The 23,187-nt window shown below is 41.3% G+C and overlaps 1 protein-coding gene across 1 annotated transcript in view; it reads right to left on the bottom strand.

The window, feature by feature from the left end:
* The window catches only part of MTREX (Mtr4 exosome RNA helicase), a 47,594-nt gene that overhangs the window by 18,156 nt on the left and 6,251 nt on the right, over nucleotides 1-23,187 (bottom strand). The window contains exons 6-15 of the mRNA XM_080972397.1: nucleotides 22,933-23,107; nucleotides 15,039-15,129; nucleotides 14,800-14,924; nucleotides 14,263-14,361; nucleotides 12,143-12,245; nucleotides 11,890-12,021; nucleotides 10,752-10,831; nucleotides 10,101-10,211; nucleotides 9,262-9,363; nucleotides 8,627-8,752 (exon numbers count right to left, since the gene is read on the bottom strand). Coding sequence (XP_080828523.1) covers nucleotides 8,627-8,752; nucleotides 9,262-9,363; nucleotides 10,101-10,211; nucleotides 10,752-10,831; nucleotides 11,890-12,021; nucleotides 12,143-12,245; nucleotides 14,263-14,361; nucleotides 14,800-14,924; nucleotides 15,039-15,129; nucleotides 22,933-23,107 — 1,144 coding nt within the window. The remainder of the gene's footprint in view (nucleotides 1-8,626; nucleotides 8,753-9,261; nucleotides 9,364-10,100; nucleotides 10,212-10,751; nucleotides 10,832-11,889; nucleotides 12,022-12,142; nucleotides 12,246-14,262; nucleotides 14,362-14,799; nucleotides 14,925-15,038; nucleotides 15,130-22,932; nucleotides 23,108-23,187) is intronic.

Genomic DNA, 23,187 nt, shown 5'->3' with positions numbered 1-23,187 from the left:
ACAAAATAGAAGAATATAGGATTACGAACCAGGGAAGATTTAAAAAACAAAACAAATTTAAAAACTAACCCACCAATGACAGACACTTGCTATATTGGTATAAAAAGAAAATTTGAGTAGCTAGGTTAAAGCTAATTTAGCAGCTATTATAGATTATGAATGACCGGTTCAGAACAACTTTTGATTTGAGGGACCAAACATTAAGCATATTGCTGCTTCCAATAATGGCAGCTGTACAGAGAAGCTAACCAGTCCTTATGATGGAAAGCTGCTGCCACAAGGAGAAATTGTGAGCTTCTGCTCAGCATTATTTTTACCAAGAGGCATGTCAAGTGTGGAAGAGCTAGCAATATTGGCTCCACCCCCTGACACAGGCAAAGGGCTCTTTAACCCACGGCTCCTCAGGGTGATCAGCAACAGAGGCCTGGGTAGAGCTATCCCCTTACAAACTTCAACTGCTCCAGGGTACTGAGCTGCTGCAATGGTCTTTTATCAATGCTTGCACTGTCTTGCATGGAATAACCTAGTTTGACCTTTCTGTGTTATCTGTAACTTCCCAATTGTGAGTCTGCTACTGCAGAAATGGTGGTTTCATATCCTAGTTAAGAAACAAAGATTACAGTACAGTTCACACATTTGGAACTAAAAGGGAACTGTGGTTTAAACAAACCATGATAGAAACAATGAACTTAAGCACGCAAAGGAAAGAGAGAGGGGAGATGAGGGTCAATGATAGCTCTCAGCTTAATAATGGTAAAAGTCGTTCTTTTCTTCCTTGAGGGTGAAAGACTTTCCCATTGATGTAGAATGGAATACCAATCATTGTCAGCTAGTTATTTTGTAATGCTCTAAGAAGGGAGTCTATTTTGAGGCAATTTATTTATTAAATCCCATGTTTCCTCAAGGCATTGTTCTCTCTTCTGTCTATCCTCACAGCAGGCCTATGACGTACTTTACAATGAGAGTATAGGGCTGGCTCAAAGTCACCTAGCATCATTGCTAAGCAAGGATATCTGAATCTACATCCCCACAGTCCTATACTCCCAACTATTCAATGAAGGTTGGACCATACGTCAAGGATTTGCTGGTACTCAACAAAAGACAAAGCTGGTTCAAGACATAAGTCAAGGGTGGCTGTGTTGGGACGGAGGTAGAAGCCGCCTCAAGCTTGTGTATTTATTCCTTCCCTCTGGGGTGGACATGAGCTGGAAATCATTCCAACCTCATAAAACTGTGGTTAAACTTCACTATGGTTTGAAACAAATCCAACTTGTTTCATATCATGGGTTATGAAGTTGGTTTATGAAACAAACCATAGCCAAGATTAGCCAAGGTTGAAATATAACACTAAATTACAGTTAATAAAGAATGGAAGCAAAAGCCTCTCCTCACAACTGTGCTGGGGGCAGGAGAAGCAGGTGACACAAAGGCTTATTGAAACTTGTTTCTGTCATGATAAACCATGAGGTTTACCATAAGGACTGAACTGGCCCAAAGTTATATCAAAACACTTGTCCCACCCCCTTTGTATGGCTGTAGGATGCCAATTACAAAGTGTTACTGCAAATTGTAGGAGATGGATAGAATCAGATTGCCAGCTGTAGTTTGTGACTTCAAGGAACGTGTCAGTGAAGGAAGAAAAATAAAGACTTGAATTCAGGGCTTTGAGATGTGTTTTATTCAATGTGTGCATATTGCATTACACCTAAAACTGATGACAGCTTCCCAGGAAGTTTCCCATTTTCGCACACACTACTTGTTGTTATGGCCTTAATGGCTAAAATAATAAACATTTAACTAACACTTTTACTTTAACATCCTTCCCACCCAGTTTTGTTTTCCTTTTTTTAACTGAAAAGCACGCCATAAAATACTGCACTATGACCAATTTGGCAAACACAAAGCAGTTGCCAAGGAACTTAATTTCGGCAATAAAGCAATCTGGCACCTGCAGAGTGGGCAAAGAAAAAGGGGAAATACTAACAAGCTCAACATTTTCCAGAGATGGAAAAGCACATCAAACATAGCTATGTAGGCTTCAAACTGTATGACACAGGGTGGACCAACGTCTATCTTGTATGGTCTGTTTTTTCTTCTTCTTTACAGGAATCCCTGTATTTCGCTGCTGGGCTTTACATTTTCAGAGGAAGAGTGAATGCTCAGGAACTCCAAACCTCCTCCCCACCGACCACTTGAAATTTGCTAATCCTGCCTGTTGTTCAGCAACTGTAATAAAATGTGCTAAAAGCTACAGTGCTTTTTGAAAGACAGATGGAATTCAAATACAGTAAGAAATAAAAGAAGCAATAAAATACAATGAAAAACGAGTATGACTAGTACACAGGGACATGTGAGAAGAGCCTGCTGGATCAGGCCAATGGGCCATCCAGATCTCACAATGGCCAACCAGATGCCTGTGGCAAACCTGCAACCAGGGTCCAAACACAAGAGCCCTCTCCCCTTCTGTGGCTTCCAGCAACTAGCATTCAGAAGCGTACTGCCTCTGAGTGGGGAGGCAGAGCTTCTAACATGGAGGCAGAGAGGTTATTGCCCCCTCTCCACTCACCACAAGACTGTCCTAATGAGCAGACAATTTGCTTTGTCCTCATCATGAGGCTGGGCAGTGGTTGAAACCTCTGCACCCTGGTGGGAATGAAAATCACCCACTTCAAACACACCCAACTCAAGCATCTGATGAGCAGGAAGAGAGTAATGAGAAGTGCTTGGATACAGGGAAGAGGCTGAAGAAACCCCCAAGAAAACCAGGTGCTGGCATAGCCACCCCTCAAGTTCCCTGGCACCACTGCTCATGTGTGCTGCGTTCCAGACATTTCCTCCCACTGCAGCCACCTTCTCTATAAGACTTGGAGCCATCATGTGCTTCCTCCGCCTCCCAGCCCTAATCCTCAATGTGGAAGAGGACATAAGGACATGTGTGCACTTAAGCAGGCCTACTCAGACGTAAGTTCTCTGGGCACAGTGTTGTCACTGTTCTGAAGCCCAGAACTGCATTTATTACCCACCCTCCCTCTTTATTTCCAAACTCTTACAGGAACAGCTGGTTATCACCACTACAACACCTAACTGCAGTTTGTGTGAAAGGGAAGGCAGATGCAACCTCTTTCGGTGCTGTTTCCCAGAAGGTGCAAATGGCAGCAGCTCTAGTAATGCTGGTTCTAGCACCTCTGCCAATTCCACTGTGATTAGCAAAATTGGGGGGGGGGGGGAGCGGCAGATCCAGCCCACCCTTTGCCACCACTGTTCTAGAAGGACTGAATAACTGCTGTAACTTCTTAATAATAATAATAAAAAATTTTATTTATATCCCGCCCTCCCAGCCGAAGCTGGGCTCAGGGCGGCTAACAACACTAAAATAGTGCAACATTATAAAAACATTATAAAAATTAATTAAAATCAAAATTGATGGCAACCATAAACTAAAGTTTTGTAAAGATTGCCAAAGGAGGGAGTCAGGCTGCGCCCTGACCAAAGGCCTGGTGGAACAGCTCTGTCTTGCAGGCCCTGCGGAAAGATGTCAAGTCCCGCAGGGCCCTGGTCTCTTGTGACAGAGCGTTCCACCAGGTTGGAGCAGCAGCCAAAAAAGCCCTGGCTCTAGTTGAGGCCAGCCTAACCTCTCTGTGGCCTGGGACCTTCAAGATGTTTTTATTTGAAGACCGTAAGTTCCTCTGTGGGGCATACCAGGAGAGGCGGTCCCGTAGGTACGAGGGTCCTAGGCCGTATAGGGCTTTAAAGGTTAAAACCAGCACCTTAAACCTGATCCTGTACTCCACAGGGAGCCAGTGCAGCTGGTATAGCACTGGATGAATGTGATCTCGCAGCGAAGACCCCGTAAGGAGTCTCGCTGCGGCATTCTGCACCCGCTGGAATTTCTGGGTCAGTCTCAAGGGCAGCCCCACGTAGAGCGAGTTACAATAATCCAGTCTGGAGGTGACCGTCGCGTGGATCACAGTGGCTAGGTCAGGGCGAGAGAGGTAAGGAGCCAACTGCTTAGCTTGGCGGAGATGAAAAAATGCCGCCTTTGTTATAGCTGCAATCTGCGCCTCCATGGAGAGGGAGGTATCGAAGAGTACACCCAAACTCTTAACGGACGGTGCTGGCACTAATTGCACCCCCGCAAGAGATGGGAGTTGCCCCTTCAATCCCATATCGTCCCGTCCCAGCCAGAGGACCTCTGTCTTCGAAGGATTTAACTTCAACCGGCTCCCACATAACCATCCAGCCACAGCTTCCAAGCATCTGATCAGTGTGTCTGGGGCCGAGTCAGGATGGCCATCCATCAACAGATAGAGTTGGGTGTCATCGGCATACTGATGGCAGCCCAGCCCAAAACTCCGGACAAGCTGGGCGAGGGGGCGCATAAAGATGTTAAAAAGCATCGGGGAGAGTATCGCACCCTGGGGCACTCCACACACCAAGGAGTGGCGGGATGACAATTCCCCCCCAAGCGCCACCCTCTGTCCCCGACCAGAGAGGAACGAGAGCAGCCATTGAAGGACTGTGCCCTGGATCCCCACGTCGGCAAGGCGGTGGTCCAGGAGTTCGTGATCGACCATGTCGAAGGCTGCTGACAGGTCTAGAAGAATCAGCAGCCCCGACCCGCCTCGATCCAGCTGCCTGCGGAGATCATCTGTTAGGGCGACCAGAGCCGTCTCAGTCCCATGACCAGCGCGGAAGCCGGACTGGAATGGATCCAGAGCCGATGTTTCATCCAGAAACCTACCAAGCTGTTCAGCAACCACTCTCTCAATCACCTTACCCAGGAATGGAAGATTCGAAACCGGGCGGTAATTGGGTAGATCTAAGGGATCTAAGGGATTTTTCTTTAAAAGCGGGCGCACCACTGCCTCCTTCAGTTCCCCTGGGAATGTCCCGGTGCCAAGGGACAAATTGATGATATCCCCCAGGGGGGCCCGCACCTCGTCTGGACACGCTCTAATCAGCCAAGACGGGCACGGGTCGAGAGAACAGGTGGTGGGCTTTCCAGCTCGGAGGAATCTGTCCACATCGGCTGGGGATATCCGGTCAAAGTGGTCCAATACTGGACCCGAGGACAGTCGAGGGGCCTCCAGTTCCTTTATTGTATCCAAATTGGCAGGGAGGTCATGGCGGAGCAACAGGACCTTCTCCACAAAAAAGCTCGCAAATGCCTCACAGCTGTGTGTCAAATTGTTATTTAAATTTGGCTGTCCTTCGAGGGACGTTAAAAGACCGAATTATACTAAATAATTGCGCCGGGCGAGAGCTAGTGGATGCAATGGAGGCCGAGAAGTAGGACTTCTTAGCGGCCTTCACCGCCATCTCGTAGGTTTTCATAAAAACCCTATAAGATGTTCTTGAGGCTCCGTCACAGGCACCCCGCCATACTCGCTCTAGCCGTCTGAGGTCCCGCTTCATTTTCCGGAGCTCCTCGGTAAACCAGGGAGCCCGGTTTCTGCGGGGTCACAGAGGGCGCTTAGGTGCGATCTCATTGATGGCTGCCAGGAGCTGGGTATTCCAGCCTCAACAAGCTCAGTCAATGAGTCGCCAGGGGGAGAAAGGTCCCGCAAGGCTTGACGGCATCTATCAGGGTCCATCAGCCTCTGCGGGCGAGCCCAAATCGGCTCGCCACCTAAGCAGGGTGGGGGTGGAATGTCAGTCCTGGCTTTCAGAGCATAGTGATCAGACCATGGCACCTTCATCGAAGGAAACATGATCACATGATTCCTTCATCGAAGGAAACATGATCACATCTATACCGACGCCAAAGATCAAATCCAGCGTGTGGCCTGCTTGATGTGTGGGGCCCGAAACAAACTGGGAGAGCTAGTGTCACCATGGAAGACACCAGGTCCAGAGCCTGTGAGGAGGGAGTGGCATCTTCTGTCTGAGGTGAACAACACTGCCTGATGTGTTTCTTTAGGGGCAACCCTGATTGCAAATAATTGTAAAAATTTGGTAACAAAAACAACCTATAAGATACCATTGTCAGAATGCATGTAATTCTACTAGGTAGAGGAACTACCGGTACATACAGATTTAAGGACGTGATACTGTAGTTTCCTGAAATGCAAGTCCGTGATATACTGCCTGGTAGATTTAAGCCTAATGTAAAATAAGCCTGCCTGGAACAAACGTTTAAAAATGGGTTTGAATTGAAATTATTCTAGCTGCTGTGCTCTGAGTAGCAAAGCATTGAACATACTGACTGCTGCTGAACTGCCCTGGCTATTCATCCATGCCAGGCTCTGGGCTGGCAGGTCACATCCCTTGGCAAACTGAGGTCAGTTAAGTTTTCAAAGCCTGCCCACACATGGAGATGCTTGGAAACATATGCGAATGAGCTTGATGCAAAACCAGACAAGCCTGCAATTAAGTCTGTGTGTTCAGCTGATGTTTACACATGGGCTCTACACAGCTGGACAGATTCCACTGGCAGCAGCTTGAAGGTTTGTGTCTCTGTCTTGTCATAAACACAGAGATCAAGAGACGATTTCCAACAAGAGATTAGCTTTGGGGGTCAACTGTAAAATATAGGCTCCTCCAGTAAGAAATAACATGAAGGAAAACTGAATGAGAATGAATACAACAGAGCAGCAGGGGTGGCTAACCTGTGGACCTCCTGATGATGTGGGACTCCCAACTCCCTCCAGCCACTGCCAGAATAGCCAATAGCAAGGGCGGTGAGATATGTAGTTTCGCAACTGGTTAGTAACCGTGTTTGAGAAGTGCTTTTGTCATGAAGTATCCACAGCGTTCTTCACAAGGGCAGCCAGTTATTTAAGAGGGAGCATCTGGCAGACCGAAGCGTGGGAAGTGCCACAAGTTGTGAGCCAAAGAGGTCACAGAATCAAGTTCAACTCCCACAGGTTTCAACAGATTAAAAAGACATATGTTCAGGATTCCAGCCTAGGTAAATTATATTTCCAAATGAATTGTCATTTTATAAAACTAAGCTGCTACAAATGAAAAGCCTGCAAAAAAACCAACCATGGGAAGGTTTACCAATTACTGCATGGAGTCAAGGCAGTGCACAGACATCTGCATGTGTACTAGAGCTCTTCAGGACTGCTCTTCTTACTTGTGTCCCCTGAAAAATCACTCCTCAAGCTTAGGGGGGACTTTTGGGAGAACTGTTCAATGAGGCACGAGGCACCATGGCCTTCTGAAAAGCAGGATCTCCCACCCTTCATGGAAACGCTTGGCAGGCAGGCAGAGACCTCTTGGGATCCCAGTCTATAAAATGAGCAATTTAGAGATCCAGGCTTTCTTTCATTTTGCCAAACTTCTTAGGACTCAAACCTGCATTGCAAATTAAGCTTTCCAGCTGAACTTTCTTGAAACAGTCTGTTAATTGAATGGAAGTAAGATAATACTGCTCTGTTTTCCCCAATCTGGAATACATTAGCCACAACTAAGATTAACCATAAAAGTTTGTTGTACTATAGGATAAAGTATTGGCCCTTAATACAGTTTGCTATCTAAACCAGGATACACATAAAACCTGCTCAATTTTACTTAATATACGTATTTTTCTGTCTATAAGATGCCCCCATGTATAAGACACCCCCTATTTTGGGGACTCTGATTTAAGAAAATGGGGGGAGATGGCCCCCATGTATAAGATGCCCCCAAATATTGGACATTATTTTTAAGGGGGAAAACCTAATCTTATACACGGAAAAATACGGTAGTTTAAATTTGGAATTACTCCCATAACCACCCCCTTCTTTGCTCACTGTCACGAAGCCTTTAGAAGCAATGCACCTCATGGATTCAAGGGACAGGGGAAATGCCAATTTCTGACAGTTTCCCACTACAACGATAGTTCCAAATAGTGGTTCAAATCAGTTAGTTATTTTAAGCAGGTGCATTACAGAGATTAATTGAACCGTATTACTGGCATCTTCCAATGAAAGCAACTAGAGTATACAAGGTGCTCATTTTCTGCCTTACAAGGAAGCACAAAATGCTGCAATTAACATGGGTCTGCCACCAAAGATGGCAGGCCAGCATAAAGTTCCTCCTCCTTCATAACATGTAGTGCAGATTATTCCATTTCCCAGCATCTTACCATGTATTTCCTCACATGACACTTGTTGCCGTTGGTGTAGAAACACAGTGGACAAAGGGTGAGTTGTATTACAGATGTGGAACTGCAATGTGTACTGAGGTAACTGGGAAACTAACATTCTCTTTTGTACAATGCATTCTACGCCCCAGGGAGAACATTAAAAACCCAAAACCAAACACTCACCACATTATGCACAAAATGGGCCACATCACTCTACTCTGAATTCACTCTTATCTATAACAAGAAGTTACTAAACGCCTGCTTTGTTATCAAATCTGGAACCCTCCGGTTATGAAAAATGGAAGTCTAGCGCTAGCTTCTGATTCCCATAAAGATTACAGGTTAAGATCTGTACTTCAGCTGACTGGAGGATGGGGGACCAATGCAAAAACCAACCAGCAGCATAACCTTGCACAACTATTATCCTAAATGAAATACAGGATTAATATATCACTATAGTAACTACTGTTGGAGGAAAGTTAAAATTAAAGAGCAGTATTTCACATTATGCTCTTTATACACCTTTAGCAATATTCTTGTCAGAGATCAAGATACCTTAAGAAGTTGTTTTCCAATTGTTGGGCTCATCTTTTCATCCACCATCAGAATAACTATTCCCCTATCATCCATGCCTCGACGTCCGGCACGACCAGACATCTGAATATATTCACCTGAGGTGATCTGAAAGAATAACAAAATTAGACAAATAGACATATGTGCAAAAAGAAGTCAAGGCTCTCAGTCCAAATGGGAGGGAAGCTACATGAGGGATGATGCAGGAGGAGGGGATACAAAGGCTGAGTAAGAAGCAGTATTTTTAAAACATTTTTTGCATATAGGAAGTGACTGCGCTAACAGTATTTCAGTATTCCAAAAGTAAGGTAACTAACAGAGAGAAGGGAGGCAACAACAGAAAACTGAAGCAGCAATCTTAAGGTTTGTGAAGTAACAAAGAACTGGTGAAACAAAGAAAGGGTGTGTATAAAAAAATAAACGGAAGGCAAAATCCAAGCAACAACATGTAAATGTTTGGAGACAATGTCTTTAGAATCAGCAACAAAGGAAACCCTGAAATTAAGCTCAGCATGCTAATGGTAGCTTTCTGTACTCAGACTGATGGGTCATAAACTTAAGTGACTTCAACTATGTGTTGCAGCATCTTGCTTATCCAGCATGTTGTATCTGCTTACCCATCGGAAATCCTTCCCATCAAACTTTCGGGCACTTGTGAACAGCACTGTTCTTGCCGGCATGTTTATTCCCATAGCAAAAGTCTCAGTTGCAAATAAGGCCTACGGAAGCAAAGCAATGAATAAGAACAAAGTAACTCTGTTTCGGAACATGAGATGAAGAAGACTGAACTAAATTTCCCTGCATTTGGATGGTCTATAACCCAAGAACAAAGCTAGGCAACTGAAGGCTCAGGGGTATCTGGCTTCCAGACGTTTACTACCTGACTAGCATACTACCTCTGATCCCAAGGATATATCTTTATTAGCCATGCCCTTCTGTATCAGAACAGTAACAGGCAGAGGGCTCTTTAAGCTATTCTGTAGCATGGGCAACAAAGAAAGGTAGAGGTGTCTGTTAGTTAGCAGCTGGCTTGAATGTGAGAAAGTCACAAAAATTAAGCGAAAGGATCTGTCAAAAATTCTCTTGCTCTTCAAGTCAAGGAGGAAGTTGTAGAAAAACACTTGATTCTTACAGTGTTTGTCAGCAAGAATGTTCCTTCAGCTCTCGCTCAACTCATGCCTTTGGCCCCTTTGCAATATTTGTTGCTGAGTAGGACCTTACAATATTGTACACATTAGTTTAGTTCAGAGATAAATGCCTTGTCCATATGACTGCATCACAAAACCCAGCAATTAACAACTAAAAAGCTCCTAAGAAGCATTTTATGAAGGAATTTGCTGTGGTTTTTAATTTATAATCTGGTGTTTCATGGTGCATTCTGTGGTGACAAAGATCCAATGTGTAATGACACTCATAAAGTGAAGGAAATTACCAATATATGCCTAATAATACATACCTTGATCAATCCTTCAGAGAAAAGTATTTCTATGGTTTCCTTTAGAATAGGAAGCAACCCCCCATGGTGGATTCCAATGCCTCGCTTCAAAAGTGGAAGAACGTGCTCAACCTGAGAACAAATATGGATCACATATTTCACCCACAAAAGTAGGGATCAAACCTAATTACATAGATTTATCAGGCTTGTAAGTAGTCACTTGCCTAACTGCTTGTTGTAAGTAAGTATTTTCTCCAGGCTAAATGAAAGGATTTACAAAGACTAGCTGTTTTGAGTCCACAGATCACTAATTTAGGCATGTGTGGCTACATGAAATTTCAGTGAGCAAATGTATTCATGGATTTCCTTGTAAGTCTAAAAGAGAGCAAACTAAGAGTCAACTCTTACATCCACTGAACACATCATCAGAACGTTGCTTTCCAGGGCAACAAAGTTTTGTCTACATTGCCTAGGATTCCAGACAGGCCATTCAACATGATAGAGCGCTTTATTTTTCTAAACTCATTTATGAATGTTAAGATGGAAACAGGTGTTGGACATTACTTTTTGGTGGCCATGTAGCATAAACTCACTTTAACGTCCCACTTTCAAAATGGACAAAATGCACAGTCTAAGAATTCTGAACAGTCTTAATTATCCTTAAGCACTCACTTGAGGAAGTTTTTTGTCTTCATCAGACAAACAGTCAATTGCATTATTAAACACTTCTTCAACCATCCTTTTTTCTTCATCTGAAAAAATGAAAAAAATCTCTGCATAAACATTTTTGTTCTATATATAAAAAATCATGCTTGTAACCCAAAGGATACAAAAGTACCACCAAAAAGCCCCCTAAAAAAAGTCTATGTACAAAATAACTTGACTCATAAATAGTAATGGGGATGTGGGATAAATTGGTAAGATGTTTTTCTTGCCATGTTACACAGCTCAGAGGCTGCTCTGGGTTCTTTAAAGAACCCTCTACACCACACCCATTATAGAACTGTAAATACAGGAAACATAAATAAGTCAGATTCTGGCACTTTTAATAAGTTTATATAAGAATTCATTAAATGTTAATTATACGTAACAAGAACAGACAAAAATTCTGGGATCGACCATTTTTTTCATCTGTCAAACAATGAAATGTTGGAGAAATCATTAAAGAATTGGCAGATTACTTTTGTCTTCTGCAGTCCAGCGTTTGGTGGCCAAAGAGCTCTCCAGGGAGCATGACACATATAGCTCTTACTGTGGAAAATGGGCTCAGCAGCAGTGTGCTCTTGCAACGCTCCAAGCACACAAAGAGATTCAAACAGTAATTAGTTTATTTAAATAAAATTTTATGAGTAAAGTGCATAAATTAAAAAGACAATTTTATTTTGCAAACTGTACTACTGTGAAAACAGACACAGCATTCTTGCAAAAAAACACTGTCATGTTGCGTGCCGAAATCCACAGTAACATGATCCAAACTCTGTGAGTCAAGGGGACTAGTTTCTGTCTTAAACAGCAGTTCCATATTCTACAAAGCAAACTGCTTTTGAATCGGAGGAAGTCTCAAAAGCCATGTTTTTGAAATAAAAAGGGTTAGCACACAACACTTGACTTGAGACTAAGTTATACTCAGAGGAGACCTATTGAAATGAATGGACCTATGTTTATAATAGACATTCATTTTAATGAGTCCATTCTAAGAGGAATTTTCTAAGAGGAATTTAGTTGAATACAACCATAAGCAGCTTAGATCTTGGTCGTTGTTAAGTAAACCATCTATTAGAAGTATATGCAGGAAGAAGTTAGTACACACCTGTATTGAAGTCCAGTTTTGTCATTTGAAGAGCATACGCTTCACAATCTTTCTTACTGAAACTGAATATAATTACTGGTTGAAAGTTTCTTTCCATTATCATCTTTACAATCTTAAAAACATTTGACGGACCTACGAAGACAGCACAGTCAGAAATAAGTATAAATGTTGTGGAAGGATAGGAGGAAGAATATATTAATTTTCACTGCTGTTTATCTGACAACACATTTTACACTGAAATGTTTATACCCACCTTTTGTTCCTCCTTTTCTACCTTTTTGGTCCCCTTTAGCTAAGTCACCTGCATCTCGAAGGACTTGCATGGCCGTGTTAAAATTATCTTCTCTAAAATCACCCTGGGGGAGGGAAAGTGAACTTTATTGACATGTAAACAACACCATCTAAATGCAAGAGAGGTGTCACCAGGTTCAGAGAAATCCCAAGGTTTGCAGAACTACAAAAAAAAAACCACCTCAGAAAAAAGCCTATGAACAGGGGAACAACCCAAAACAGCCCATTGAGCCCTGAGCATGTGCAGTAGCCACCGTATCCCAAGAGGCTGTTGGAAGAGAAAGGTGGAAAACCTCATCCCACAGAAACTAGAAAACCCTGTATTTTAAAAATCACAGCATAACTTACACAACAGCACAGCTCCCTAGAGCAGTGTTCCCCAACCTGTGAGTCATTAACTGCAAGCAGGATTCAGGCTTTATAAGGAAATCCAACATAATGACTGCTTTTAGTCCTTAATGTCCTTAAATGCCATGATGATACAACTTGGTTTTGATGGCACATTATAATGTGCTGTTGACGCTTTTAAAGTTGCTCTCTGGCAGCACATCCAGTGACAGCTCACTGTGTGAGGGCCTTGTGGCAAACCAAGTTAGTTAATAGCTTAATCAAGGGTGATTTGAAGTTTGCTTATTCAAAATTTGTCCAATGCTTTTCTGCGGAGAAACTTGAGGGGGTGTGAAACCCATTTGCAACTGATGTTACAAAGTTGTCTTTATAAAAAGAACAACTCATTGAGCTATCATGTGATAGGACCCTCAATAAATTTTTTTTAGATGTGAGGTTATAAATAAATAAATAAATAAATAAATAAATCTGAGCCATCAGGCTGGGTTTCCCCAGCCACTCTGAGCAGCTGTATTATCTGAATTTTGGCTTCATGTTAACAAAACTACTGAATACTCTGATCTTGCTGATGGAGCAACACCTGTGGTGCTGCCATTTGGTATCTTTGCAAAGCAGGGTTTCCAGCAATGACTACTATGAGGATGAAATACAGTAGCAGGCTATGTGTCAATAATGATCTGAGGCTATGTCTGACAATCATCTAACCCCGTATTGACCTACTCATGGCAAAATGCAAGCTCAGCCATGCTACTCATGCATGCCAAAATAGCCCATTCACAGTTTGTTATAACTAACGCTGTTTGTGAAACTCTATGTTTTTGGAATAAAATTTTAATACTGTAGCTGATGCAATCAATGATTGGTGTTCCTACACTCCCATAAAAACTGTGATTGACTTTGCAAGTACTATCAATCTTTCAACAAAACTCCACATTAATATGGATGCTAAGTAAAGTTTTGCTTGTGTTACTCAAGTAATGGTTATAAAATAGGCAAGCTTGTCATTAAAATACATGAAACTGATGGTCGTCGAAGACCCTAGCTCCAAAATTTATGTGACTATAAATCAATGGGTCACTATTCCAAATAAATTTGGACTTGTGGTCACCATACTGAAAAGGTTCGGAACTGCTGCCCTAGAGACCCAGGGCAGTTACAATGAAAATGTATTATACACTCAAGAGGCTGAAACACTATCATATTTTTTAAAAAACAAAACAAAAACCTTAACAAAGAATTCAGCCTAAATAAGAAAATATGTTCTAATATTTAAGGAGCCCCACACTGTAGGATTATTTGATACAAAAAATACCAAACTAAACCAAAGACTCTATATCTATATCCTATATCCTCTCTATATCCTATTCCTAGCACTGGTCCCTACCAACCAGGCAGAAGAGGGAGTTATTAGCAAGCCTGGAGGAATCTCAAAAATATTTTCAGATTTCTGTTCTTCCATGCTGCATGGCAAATCATTTTGGAAACTAGGAGGGGTATTCAAAAGCAGACTTTGCTATGACACAAGATTTATGTGCCATAGATGCACATATGGCACAAGTTTATGCTTATAGCTCAATATCTGCTGTTCAATTTTAAAAGTATCAAATCTTGTAGTAGGCTTTCACAAACCTTTGGATGTGCCTACTGGCCCTTATTCGTCACCCCACATCTTTCATTTTTGAATTTGATATTACAAGTACAGGCATCACCAAAATCAATTGAACAATTCCTTACATTTTCATCAACTACAAGATGGAGTCCATCTCCCCCTGCTGGGAAGATATAATGTTGCAGCGGAGTGGGTCGATAATCTGTGTAAATCACATGACAAGGCTGGAAGAGATAAAACCATTATTTACAGAATTTATAGTGCCTTTATAAGCAGTACACAGTGTATTTGACACGTTCAACTTCTATATTACAACCAGCTGAGCTAGGTTACCAATACAGTCTTCTCAACAAGATGAATGACTCCCTTCCTGTGAAGGCAAGCTCAGTCACAGGATCTGCCCATTACTTGAAGTTAGGGACAATTCCTGGTTCAGACATTAAGTAAAAGTGAAATAAACAGCTTCTTAACTCCTCCAAGGGGGCAGGGGGTGATGCATGCAAGCCAGGAGGAGGTTGGGCTCATTCACATAGCCCAAACCACAGTTTAACATCCAAATGAAGTCACTGAATAACGAGAAACTTCTGAGGCATCATTCTATAGAAATCACTGCCTTCTAATGCAGTATGATTCCAAAAGTTATTCCACATATAGAACTTTACCTGTTTGTGAAGATGGCATATCCATTCAGCAAACTGGCGTGCATTTGGAATAGTGGCAGAAAGGAACACATAGTGAACGTTGTCCGGGAGTAAAATGATGGTTTCCTCCCATACCACACCACGTTCTAGAAACAGAAAACCCACAGGAAACGTTGTAAGACAGCACACCTTCACATTATTTCCATCTGGTTTCTGCATGTATGAATCCATACACAAATCCATACGCAAAAATACAATACCTGAATCCCTCATGTAATGAATTTCATCAAATATAACCCAAGCAACTTCACGCATGACCTCAGAACCTCTGTAAAGCATACTTCTCAAAATCTAAAAAGAAAAAGAAATTTCAATTAGGAAAGAAGACTGTGACAAGACCACTGCCATAATTCACCTTCAGCCCACAGAACAATGCATATAATGCATTATAAACAAAAATAAATACATTGGCCAAAATTCAAGCCCTATTTACAAATAACACTGTGATGCAAGATTTCTTTGAGGCCCAGGGTCCAAAGTGAAATTTCATGAATCTTTTACTTATAAAGGATTGCAACTGCTGTGAGTGCTGGAAGGAAGCCTGCTCCCTCCTGCAAGTCCCATTTCCACCTGGCCGAGGAGGCGGGGCCCAGACTCACAGCCACTGGGACACTGCTGGAACAACTCTTGGGTTGGGGCAACCGGCTAAAAAGGTTTAAAATGTTTTAAACGGTTCTAATTTTGGTTCCTATGTTTTGTTTTTGTCGGGTTGGTGTTGGTTAAATGTTTAGTTGGGGCTGACGGTTATTTTAAGTTGGGTATAACTGTAAACTGTTATTATTATTGTTATCATCATCATCGACTTTTATTGCGCTAGCCATAGACCATGGAATCATTCAGAAAAATAACAAAAGGAAAAACTGAAACAGCAATAACCATGAAAAATCATCAGGCACCACACATACAATATAAACCACGGTCACAACTACTAAGATTGTTTGTTGCATAAAATAGAATAGCAGAAGATTCTCTAGTAAAATGTGCCAAATTGAATATCTGAATCCCCTTTGAAGTTGACCACTATTTTATCTAGTTCTTTCCTCCTGATCCTCTTAGCTGCCAACGCATAGAGTGCTACTTTATAAGTTACAAAGTGACTTCCGGGGGCGGCGCGAACGGCAATGGCGGTCCTCTTCTAACCGGGAGAGGAGGCTCCGCAGACACTGGGTCGTCCGCTACGGCGAAGCGGAGACCCACTCCGGAAAACCACAGGCGGCAAGAGCCTGTGGTCTCGAGGCTCGGTGGGCGCCTAAAGCGACCCTCCAAACGTCAAAGGAACCCCGTAAGGGGCTCCGGAGCGTGGAGGGGGGTTGCGGCGCTGTGAGCCGTTTCGCAATCTGCGGAGCGAAGCCGCGCTGCTGCTGCCGGTGAGCGCTGATCCCTTTTCCTGTGAAATTCGGATCCGGAACTAAAATCAACTTACTCGTGAGTAAAGACTGAATCACTTGAAATTAGAGACTTTAAATTAAAAGATTTGAACTTGGCCGAGAGCGGAGAGACGTGGAAACAGGAAGTCCGTCTTCCGCTGCCATTGAACTTGAAAAAGCGAATAGCTGGAGGAGTGGAGGCTGAAAAAAGAACCTTTAAACTTTACGGATCTAAGCATCCACTGAACCTGCAATCTAAAGTAAAGACTTTAAGTTAAAGATTTGGAATTATCATTTGTATTTGACTTTCCTCCTTTTATTGGATTACAATTAAAAGGTGAAACCCAGGGTCCGGAGCTGCCTGAGCTTTGAGAGACTGAGCTGTCAGTATTGCAGATTTGGATACTGTATATTGGAACTTGCAACAATCTGAGGGTATTGAGACTTTCTAATTTGAAACATTTCTTTGGAGACAAGTAAGCACTGCTTGTAACAAAGTGATTATTAATATCAACTCTGCTAAATATTTGTACTTGAAGGTTCCTGGATATTAAATTAGACTCTGAAAGACATTTTAAGCTCCCTCTAGAGGATTGGATTAAAACAGTGACTTTACATTTACTTTCGATTCCCTGGCTGTTTGCTTTCTCTGGGCCTTTCTATTCCCATGGGAATAACTCAGTGTGACCTTGACTGATAGATAACGTTGGAATGAGTGGCACAAGAAGAAGAGGAAGAGTTAGACAAACAACTTTGACAACTCTAACCTCAGCCTCACAGACACGCAGATCATCTGTACCTACTTTGCCTTCAGAAGTAGAAGTAGAAGAAGTTGCCTCGTCACAGGCAAAAGAGGGAGAGGGAGAAATAGAGCAGTTACAATTGGAAGATATGGCCTCAGGAGCATCTGCTTCTGTTTTAGACAAAATTTTTGAAAAATTGGAAGCTTTGGACAAGAAAGCAGATGAGCAAACAGCAAAGATTGACCAAAATACAGAATGCCTAAATAAATTAACTGTACAAGTGGCACAGAACACACAGGCAATTGGACAGTTAACGGAGGCCACAGCAGAAAATCGGAAATTGGCTGAGGATACCAGACAAAAATTAGAAAATTTAGAACAAGAGGTAAGACCACTCACCAAACAAGTTGGGGAACATCAGATTTATCTTTCTATGATAGAACTGCGAAATCGTGAGAATAATTTGAGGATTAGGTCGCTACAAGAGGCAGAAGAAGGAAATCTAGCTGAGTTTTTAACCAAAGAATTCTCCAAGTTCTGGAATTTGGAGGAAAAGGACTTTAAAATTGTGTCAGCTTTCAGACTTGGAAGATTTATAAAGAAGGAGAGGCCCAGAGACTGTTTGATAACATTGAGATCAAAGGAGGAAAGGGACAAGATTTTGGGCCTACACTACGGAAAGTCACTGGAGGTTCTGGACAGAAGAATTGAAATTTACAAAGATATTCCAAGACAACTGTTGGACCTTAGAGCCGCCTATTCTGAACTTGCCAAATTACTAAGGAGCAACGCAATTGCATTTAGGTGGGAATTCCCCCAAGGAATATCCTTTACCTTTAGAGGGAGAAAGGTCAAAATCAGAACATCGGAAGAGAGAGACAAATTTCTGTCTACATACGGAGAGGACCTTCAAAAAGGAATTGAACTACCTTCTGGGCCTGGGGCAACGCCAGTACCAACACCAGCACCTGGGGAACCTGAAGATTCTGTGAATAAGATACCACCCCTGGAAAAATAACCAGATTAATTCAGGATGTCTCTGCAATTGTTGAGCTGGAATATTAATGGTTGTAACATTCCGGAAAAAAGGAAGAAAATATTTCATATATTAAAAAAAGAACAATTGGACATTATCTGCCTACAGGAAACACATGTGACAAGGCTCCACAGAAAAGTGTTAATAAATAAAAGATTGGGCCAAGAATTTATATCGTCGGACAAAGTTAAGAAGAGAGGTGTGGTGATATATGCGAAAGAGAGCCTGTCACCTAAATTCTTATTTAAAGATGAACATGGAAGAATTTTGGCAATTGAGATACAACATCAAGGAGAGAAATTGTTGATATTAGGAATCTATGCACCTAATGAAGGGAAATCGGAATTTTACAAGAAGCTGCAGGAGACAATGCTGGATTATCTGGACTACAACAACATCATAATGATGGGAGATATGAATGGGGTCGTATCAACTAACATGGACAAGTCACAAAGTCAAAATGTTACAAAAGACGGCAGACTACCTAAAACCTTTTTTGAAATGACAGACAATATGGATTTGATTGACATCTGGAGGACAAAGAACCCACTAGGAAGAGAGGGAACATTCTTTTCTGAAGCCCAACTGACCTGGACAAGAATCGACCAAATATGGATATCTAGAGGCCTGGCACCTAAGGTCAGAAAAGTGGAAATCTGCCCAAAGACCTGCTCCGACCATAATGCAGTAAAGATGGATATGACACTACTACCAACTGGATCCTTTAGATGGAAGATGAATGACAATTTGTTCAGAGATCAGGAAATTACCAAGAAGGCCCAAAAAGTTTTGAAGGATTACTTTGAGATAAATATGAATACTACGGTGGAAAAAAGAATCGTCTGGGACGCAAGTAAAGCCGTAATGAGGGGATTCTTGATACAACAGAATGCAGTAAAGAAAAGAACACAAAATGAGAAAAAAGATAAGATCTTGGATAAAATAAAAGAATTAGAGAAGAAGTTAAGAGTGAATCCGAAGTCACAGCCAACTCTGAGAGAAATTAAACTTTATCAAACACAATATTCTAAACTGATAAACCAGGAAATTGAATGGAAGGTTAAACTAATGAAACAAAAAACGTTTGAGTCGGCGAATAAATGTGGAAAACTGCTAGCTTGGCAGTTGAAGAGAAGACAAAGATTAAATACGGTTACAAACTTAGAGGTTGAAGGAAAAAACATTCAGAATCCGGTGGACATTAGAAAGTGTTTCCAGAGATACTTCAAAAAACTATACACCCAAGGGCCGCAAGACGAAGTTGAGATTAAACAATTTTTGGCAAAAAATGGACTATCTAAATTGTCACAAGAAAATAGGACAATCCTGAATTCTAAAATAACACGACAGGAGATTGAACAAGCCATTCAGAACACGCAACTGGGCAAATCTCCAGGGCCAGATGGGCTGACCTCCAAGTACTATAAGACATTAAAAGACTATTTGATACAACCTTTGATGGAGGTCAGCAATGAAATTATGGAGGGGAAGAGGGCTCCGGAGTCGTGGAAGGAAGCGTTTATCACATTAATACCAAAGTCGGAAGCTGAAAAGACACAACTTAAGAACTACCGTCCCATCTCCCTTCTAAATGTGGATTACAAAATATTTGCAGACATTTTGGCAAGTAGATTTAAAAAAGTTTTAAATGAAGTAATCCATAAGGACCAGGCAGGCTTTCTCCCAGGTAGACATTTGTTTGCTAATACAAGGAACATTATTGACATTTTGGAACTTTTGCAAACAGATATAAATACAAAAGCAGTTTTAATCTTTATAGATGCGGAGAAGGCCTTTGACAACATCTCCTGGAAATTTATGATGGGAAATTTAAAAGAGATGGGAGTGGGACGGGGTTTTGAGAATGGGATTGAGGCGATATATTCAGAACAGAAAGCTAAACTGATAGTTAATAATGTGGTTACAGAAGAGTTTAAAATTGAAAAAGGAACACGACAAGGTTGCCCTATCTCCCCTTTGTTATTCATTTCGGTTCTGGAAGTGCTATTGAATATGATTAGAGGGGATCGGTTGGTGGAAGGAATTCAGGTCGGACAGAAACAATATAAATTAAAAGCTTTTGCAGATGACCTGGTTTTGACCTTGCAGAAGCCAGAGCCTAGTACGAAAAGAGTATTACAACTGATTAATGACTTTGGTCGGGTGGCTGGATTTAAATTAAATAAACAGAAAACTAAGGTTTTGGGAAAAAATTTGACAGATACAGAGTCAGAACGGTTTCAGAAAGAGACGGAACTTAATGTGGTTAAAAAAGTAAAATACCTAGGGGTAAACATAACAGCAAAAAACCTAAGTCTATTTAAGGATAATTATGAAAAATGCTGGGCAGAAATTAAGAGAGACTTAGATAGTTGGTCAAAATTGAAACTTTCTTTGTTAGGCCGAATTGCTGCTATCAAGATGAATGTATTGCCAAGGATGTTGTTTTTATTTCAAACACTTCAGGTTTTGGACAAGACGGAGTGCTTTCAGAAGTGGCAGAGAGATATTTCTAAGTTTGTCTGGCAGGGCAAAAAGCCCAGAATTAAGTTTAAGATATTAACTGATGCAAAACAAAGAGGGGGCTTTGCCCTGCCAGATTTAAAGTTGTATTATGAAGCCGCAGCGTTCTGCTGGCTAAAAGACTGGCTACTTCTTGAAGACACTGATGTGTTGGATTTGGAAGGGTTTAACAATGCTTTTGGATGGCATGCATATTTATGGTATGACAAGGTTAAAGCAAATAAGGCCTTTAAGAACCATATTGTCAGAAAATCACTGTTTAATGTCTGGACAAAATATAAAGACTTGCTGGAAAATAAAACCCCAAGGTGGCTTTCACCTTTGGAAGCTAAGGCCCGAAAAAGACCCAATATGGAGGCCAAATGGCCAAAATATTGGGAAATTCTAGAAAAAGATGGAGACAATTGGAAACTGCAGAGTTTGGAGAAAATGAAGGATAAAGTGCGAGACTGGTTACATTACGCTCAGATTAAAGAAGTTTTTAAAAATGACAAGAAATTAGGGTTCCAGGTGGAGAAATCGAAAATAGAAACAGAATTGTTAGAACCTAAGAGTAAGGTACTTTCAAGGATGTATAACTTGCTGTTAAAATGGAACACACAAGACGAAATGGTTAAATCGGCTATGATAAGGTGGGCGCAGGACATTGGGCATAATATTATGTTTGAGGACTGGGAAAGGTTGTGGAGTACTGGATTGAAATTTACTGCATGTAACGCTTTGAAAGAAAATGTAATGAAAATGATATATAGATGGTATATGACCCCAGTCAAACTTGCAAAAATTTACCACCTGACTGACAATAAGTGTTGGAAATGTAAAGAGTGTGAAGGAACATTCTTCCACCTCTGGTGGACTTGCCCTAAAGTGAAGGCGTTCTGGGAAATGATTTATAATGAACTGAAAAAGGTATTTAAATATACCTTCACTAAGAAACCAGAGGCCTTTCTTTTGGGTATTGTCGGCCAAGGGGTGGTAAAGAAGGACCAGACATTTTTTATGTATGCAACAACAGCAGCAAGGATACTACTCGCAAAGCATTGGAAAGCTCAAGATCTACCCACACTGGAAGAATGGCAGATGCAACTGATAGACTACATGGAACTGGCTGAGATGACCGGCAGAATTCGCGACCTGGGAGAAGAGAGGACTGAGGAGGATTGGAAGAAATTTAAGAATTATTTACAAAAACATTGCAACTTGAGTGAATGCTAAACAGGATGCTAGATCAAAATAACTGAGCACCACTAATTTAGATGATTTTAAGAAAATAAGTGAGATTGAGAAAATATAACTCTTTTTGAGAACTAGAAGATTATGAAACATAGAAGGGATATAAGAATGCAAATAAGATAATAAATTGCTGACAAAATGTTATAACGATGAAAGTGGGAGCGGGAGATGTGAGGAAGTCGAAAGAAAATGTGAAATTATGTTAAGATATATGTTACATTGTTTATTATGTTTATTTCTATTGTAAAACCCAATAAATTTCTATAAAAAAAATATATATATATATAAGTTACAAAGTCATCAGTATTGCTCAGCAGCCATTTCACCCTTTCCACCCTATTCAAGTGAGTTCCATTCGGAAACAGGGTTTTATGAATATATGGGTCAATATATAACAGGCACTGCAATAAATAGTGGCACAGGTCCTCTACACAGGGCTGCCCACACAGACAAAGTCTCTCTTCATAATGTACTTAATTGTTATTATTATTGTTATTATTGGTTTCTACTGATTTGTTTGCTGCTTGTATAGGATATTCTCTTTTTTATGTTTTGTTGAATTTTTATATATGTTGTAAGTCACCCAGAGTGGCTGGGGAAACCCAGCCGGATGGGCGGGATATAAATTTTAAAAATTATATTATTAATTATTACAGTGGAACCTTAGTTCTCGAATGGCTTAGTTGATGACCAAATCGGCTCCCAAACACCGAAAACCTGGAAGTAAGTGTTCTGGTTTTCGAAAGTTTTTCAGAAGCCGAATGTCTGATGCGGCTGTCGGCTATTGTTTCCAAGGCCCCTGTGCCAATCAGAAGCTGCACCTTGGTTTTCAAACATTTTGGGAGTCACAGATTACGTTCAAGAACCAAGATTCCATTGTATAATAAAAAAAATAGTTGCTATATGGGAACTTAAGGCTATAAACAAGGAAAGGTGCAATGACAGAGGGAAGTTAAAATGGTTCAGCATAGTATATTGACTTTTCATAGTTATTTTTGCTATAGACAACTATTTGTTTTATCTTCAATAACACAAATTGGGTACTGCTCACTGTAATCCTAAACGCACTTACTAAAGAGTAAGCCCCATTGAACACTGTGGGACTGACTTCTTCGTAAACATAAATATGAGCCACCAACACTCCAGCAGAGAAAACCAGTGTCAGGACAGTGTAACTCCTAGACAAACTTACCTCCGTTGTCATTACAAGACAAGATGCTGTTGGATTGATGGTGACATCCCCTGTCATCAGACCAACATCTTGAAATTCTTCATACATCTCACGATATTTTTGGTTACTGAGAGCTTTGATGGGACTAGTAAATATCACACGCTGTTTTTCCCTTAAAGCCAAAGCAATGGCATACCTGCAGGGCATATGCGATTGAGCATTCATTAAAAACAAAGATACTTCAAAACACTTTTCATTGCTATTAGATCTATCAAT

Source organism: Podarcis pityusensis (assembly GCF_964106645.2).
Source record: "Podarcis pityusensis genome assembly, chromosome: 11".
Classification (NCBI taxonomy): Eukaryota; Metazoa; Chordata; class Lepidosauria; order Squamata; family Lacertidae; genus Podarcis; species Podarcis pityusensis.
This window is presented reverse-complemented; position numbering and strand designations above follow the sequence as displayed.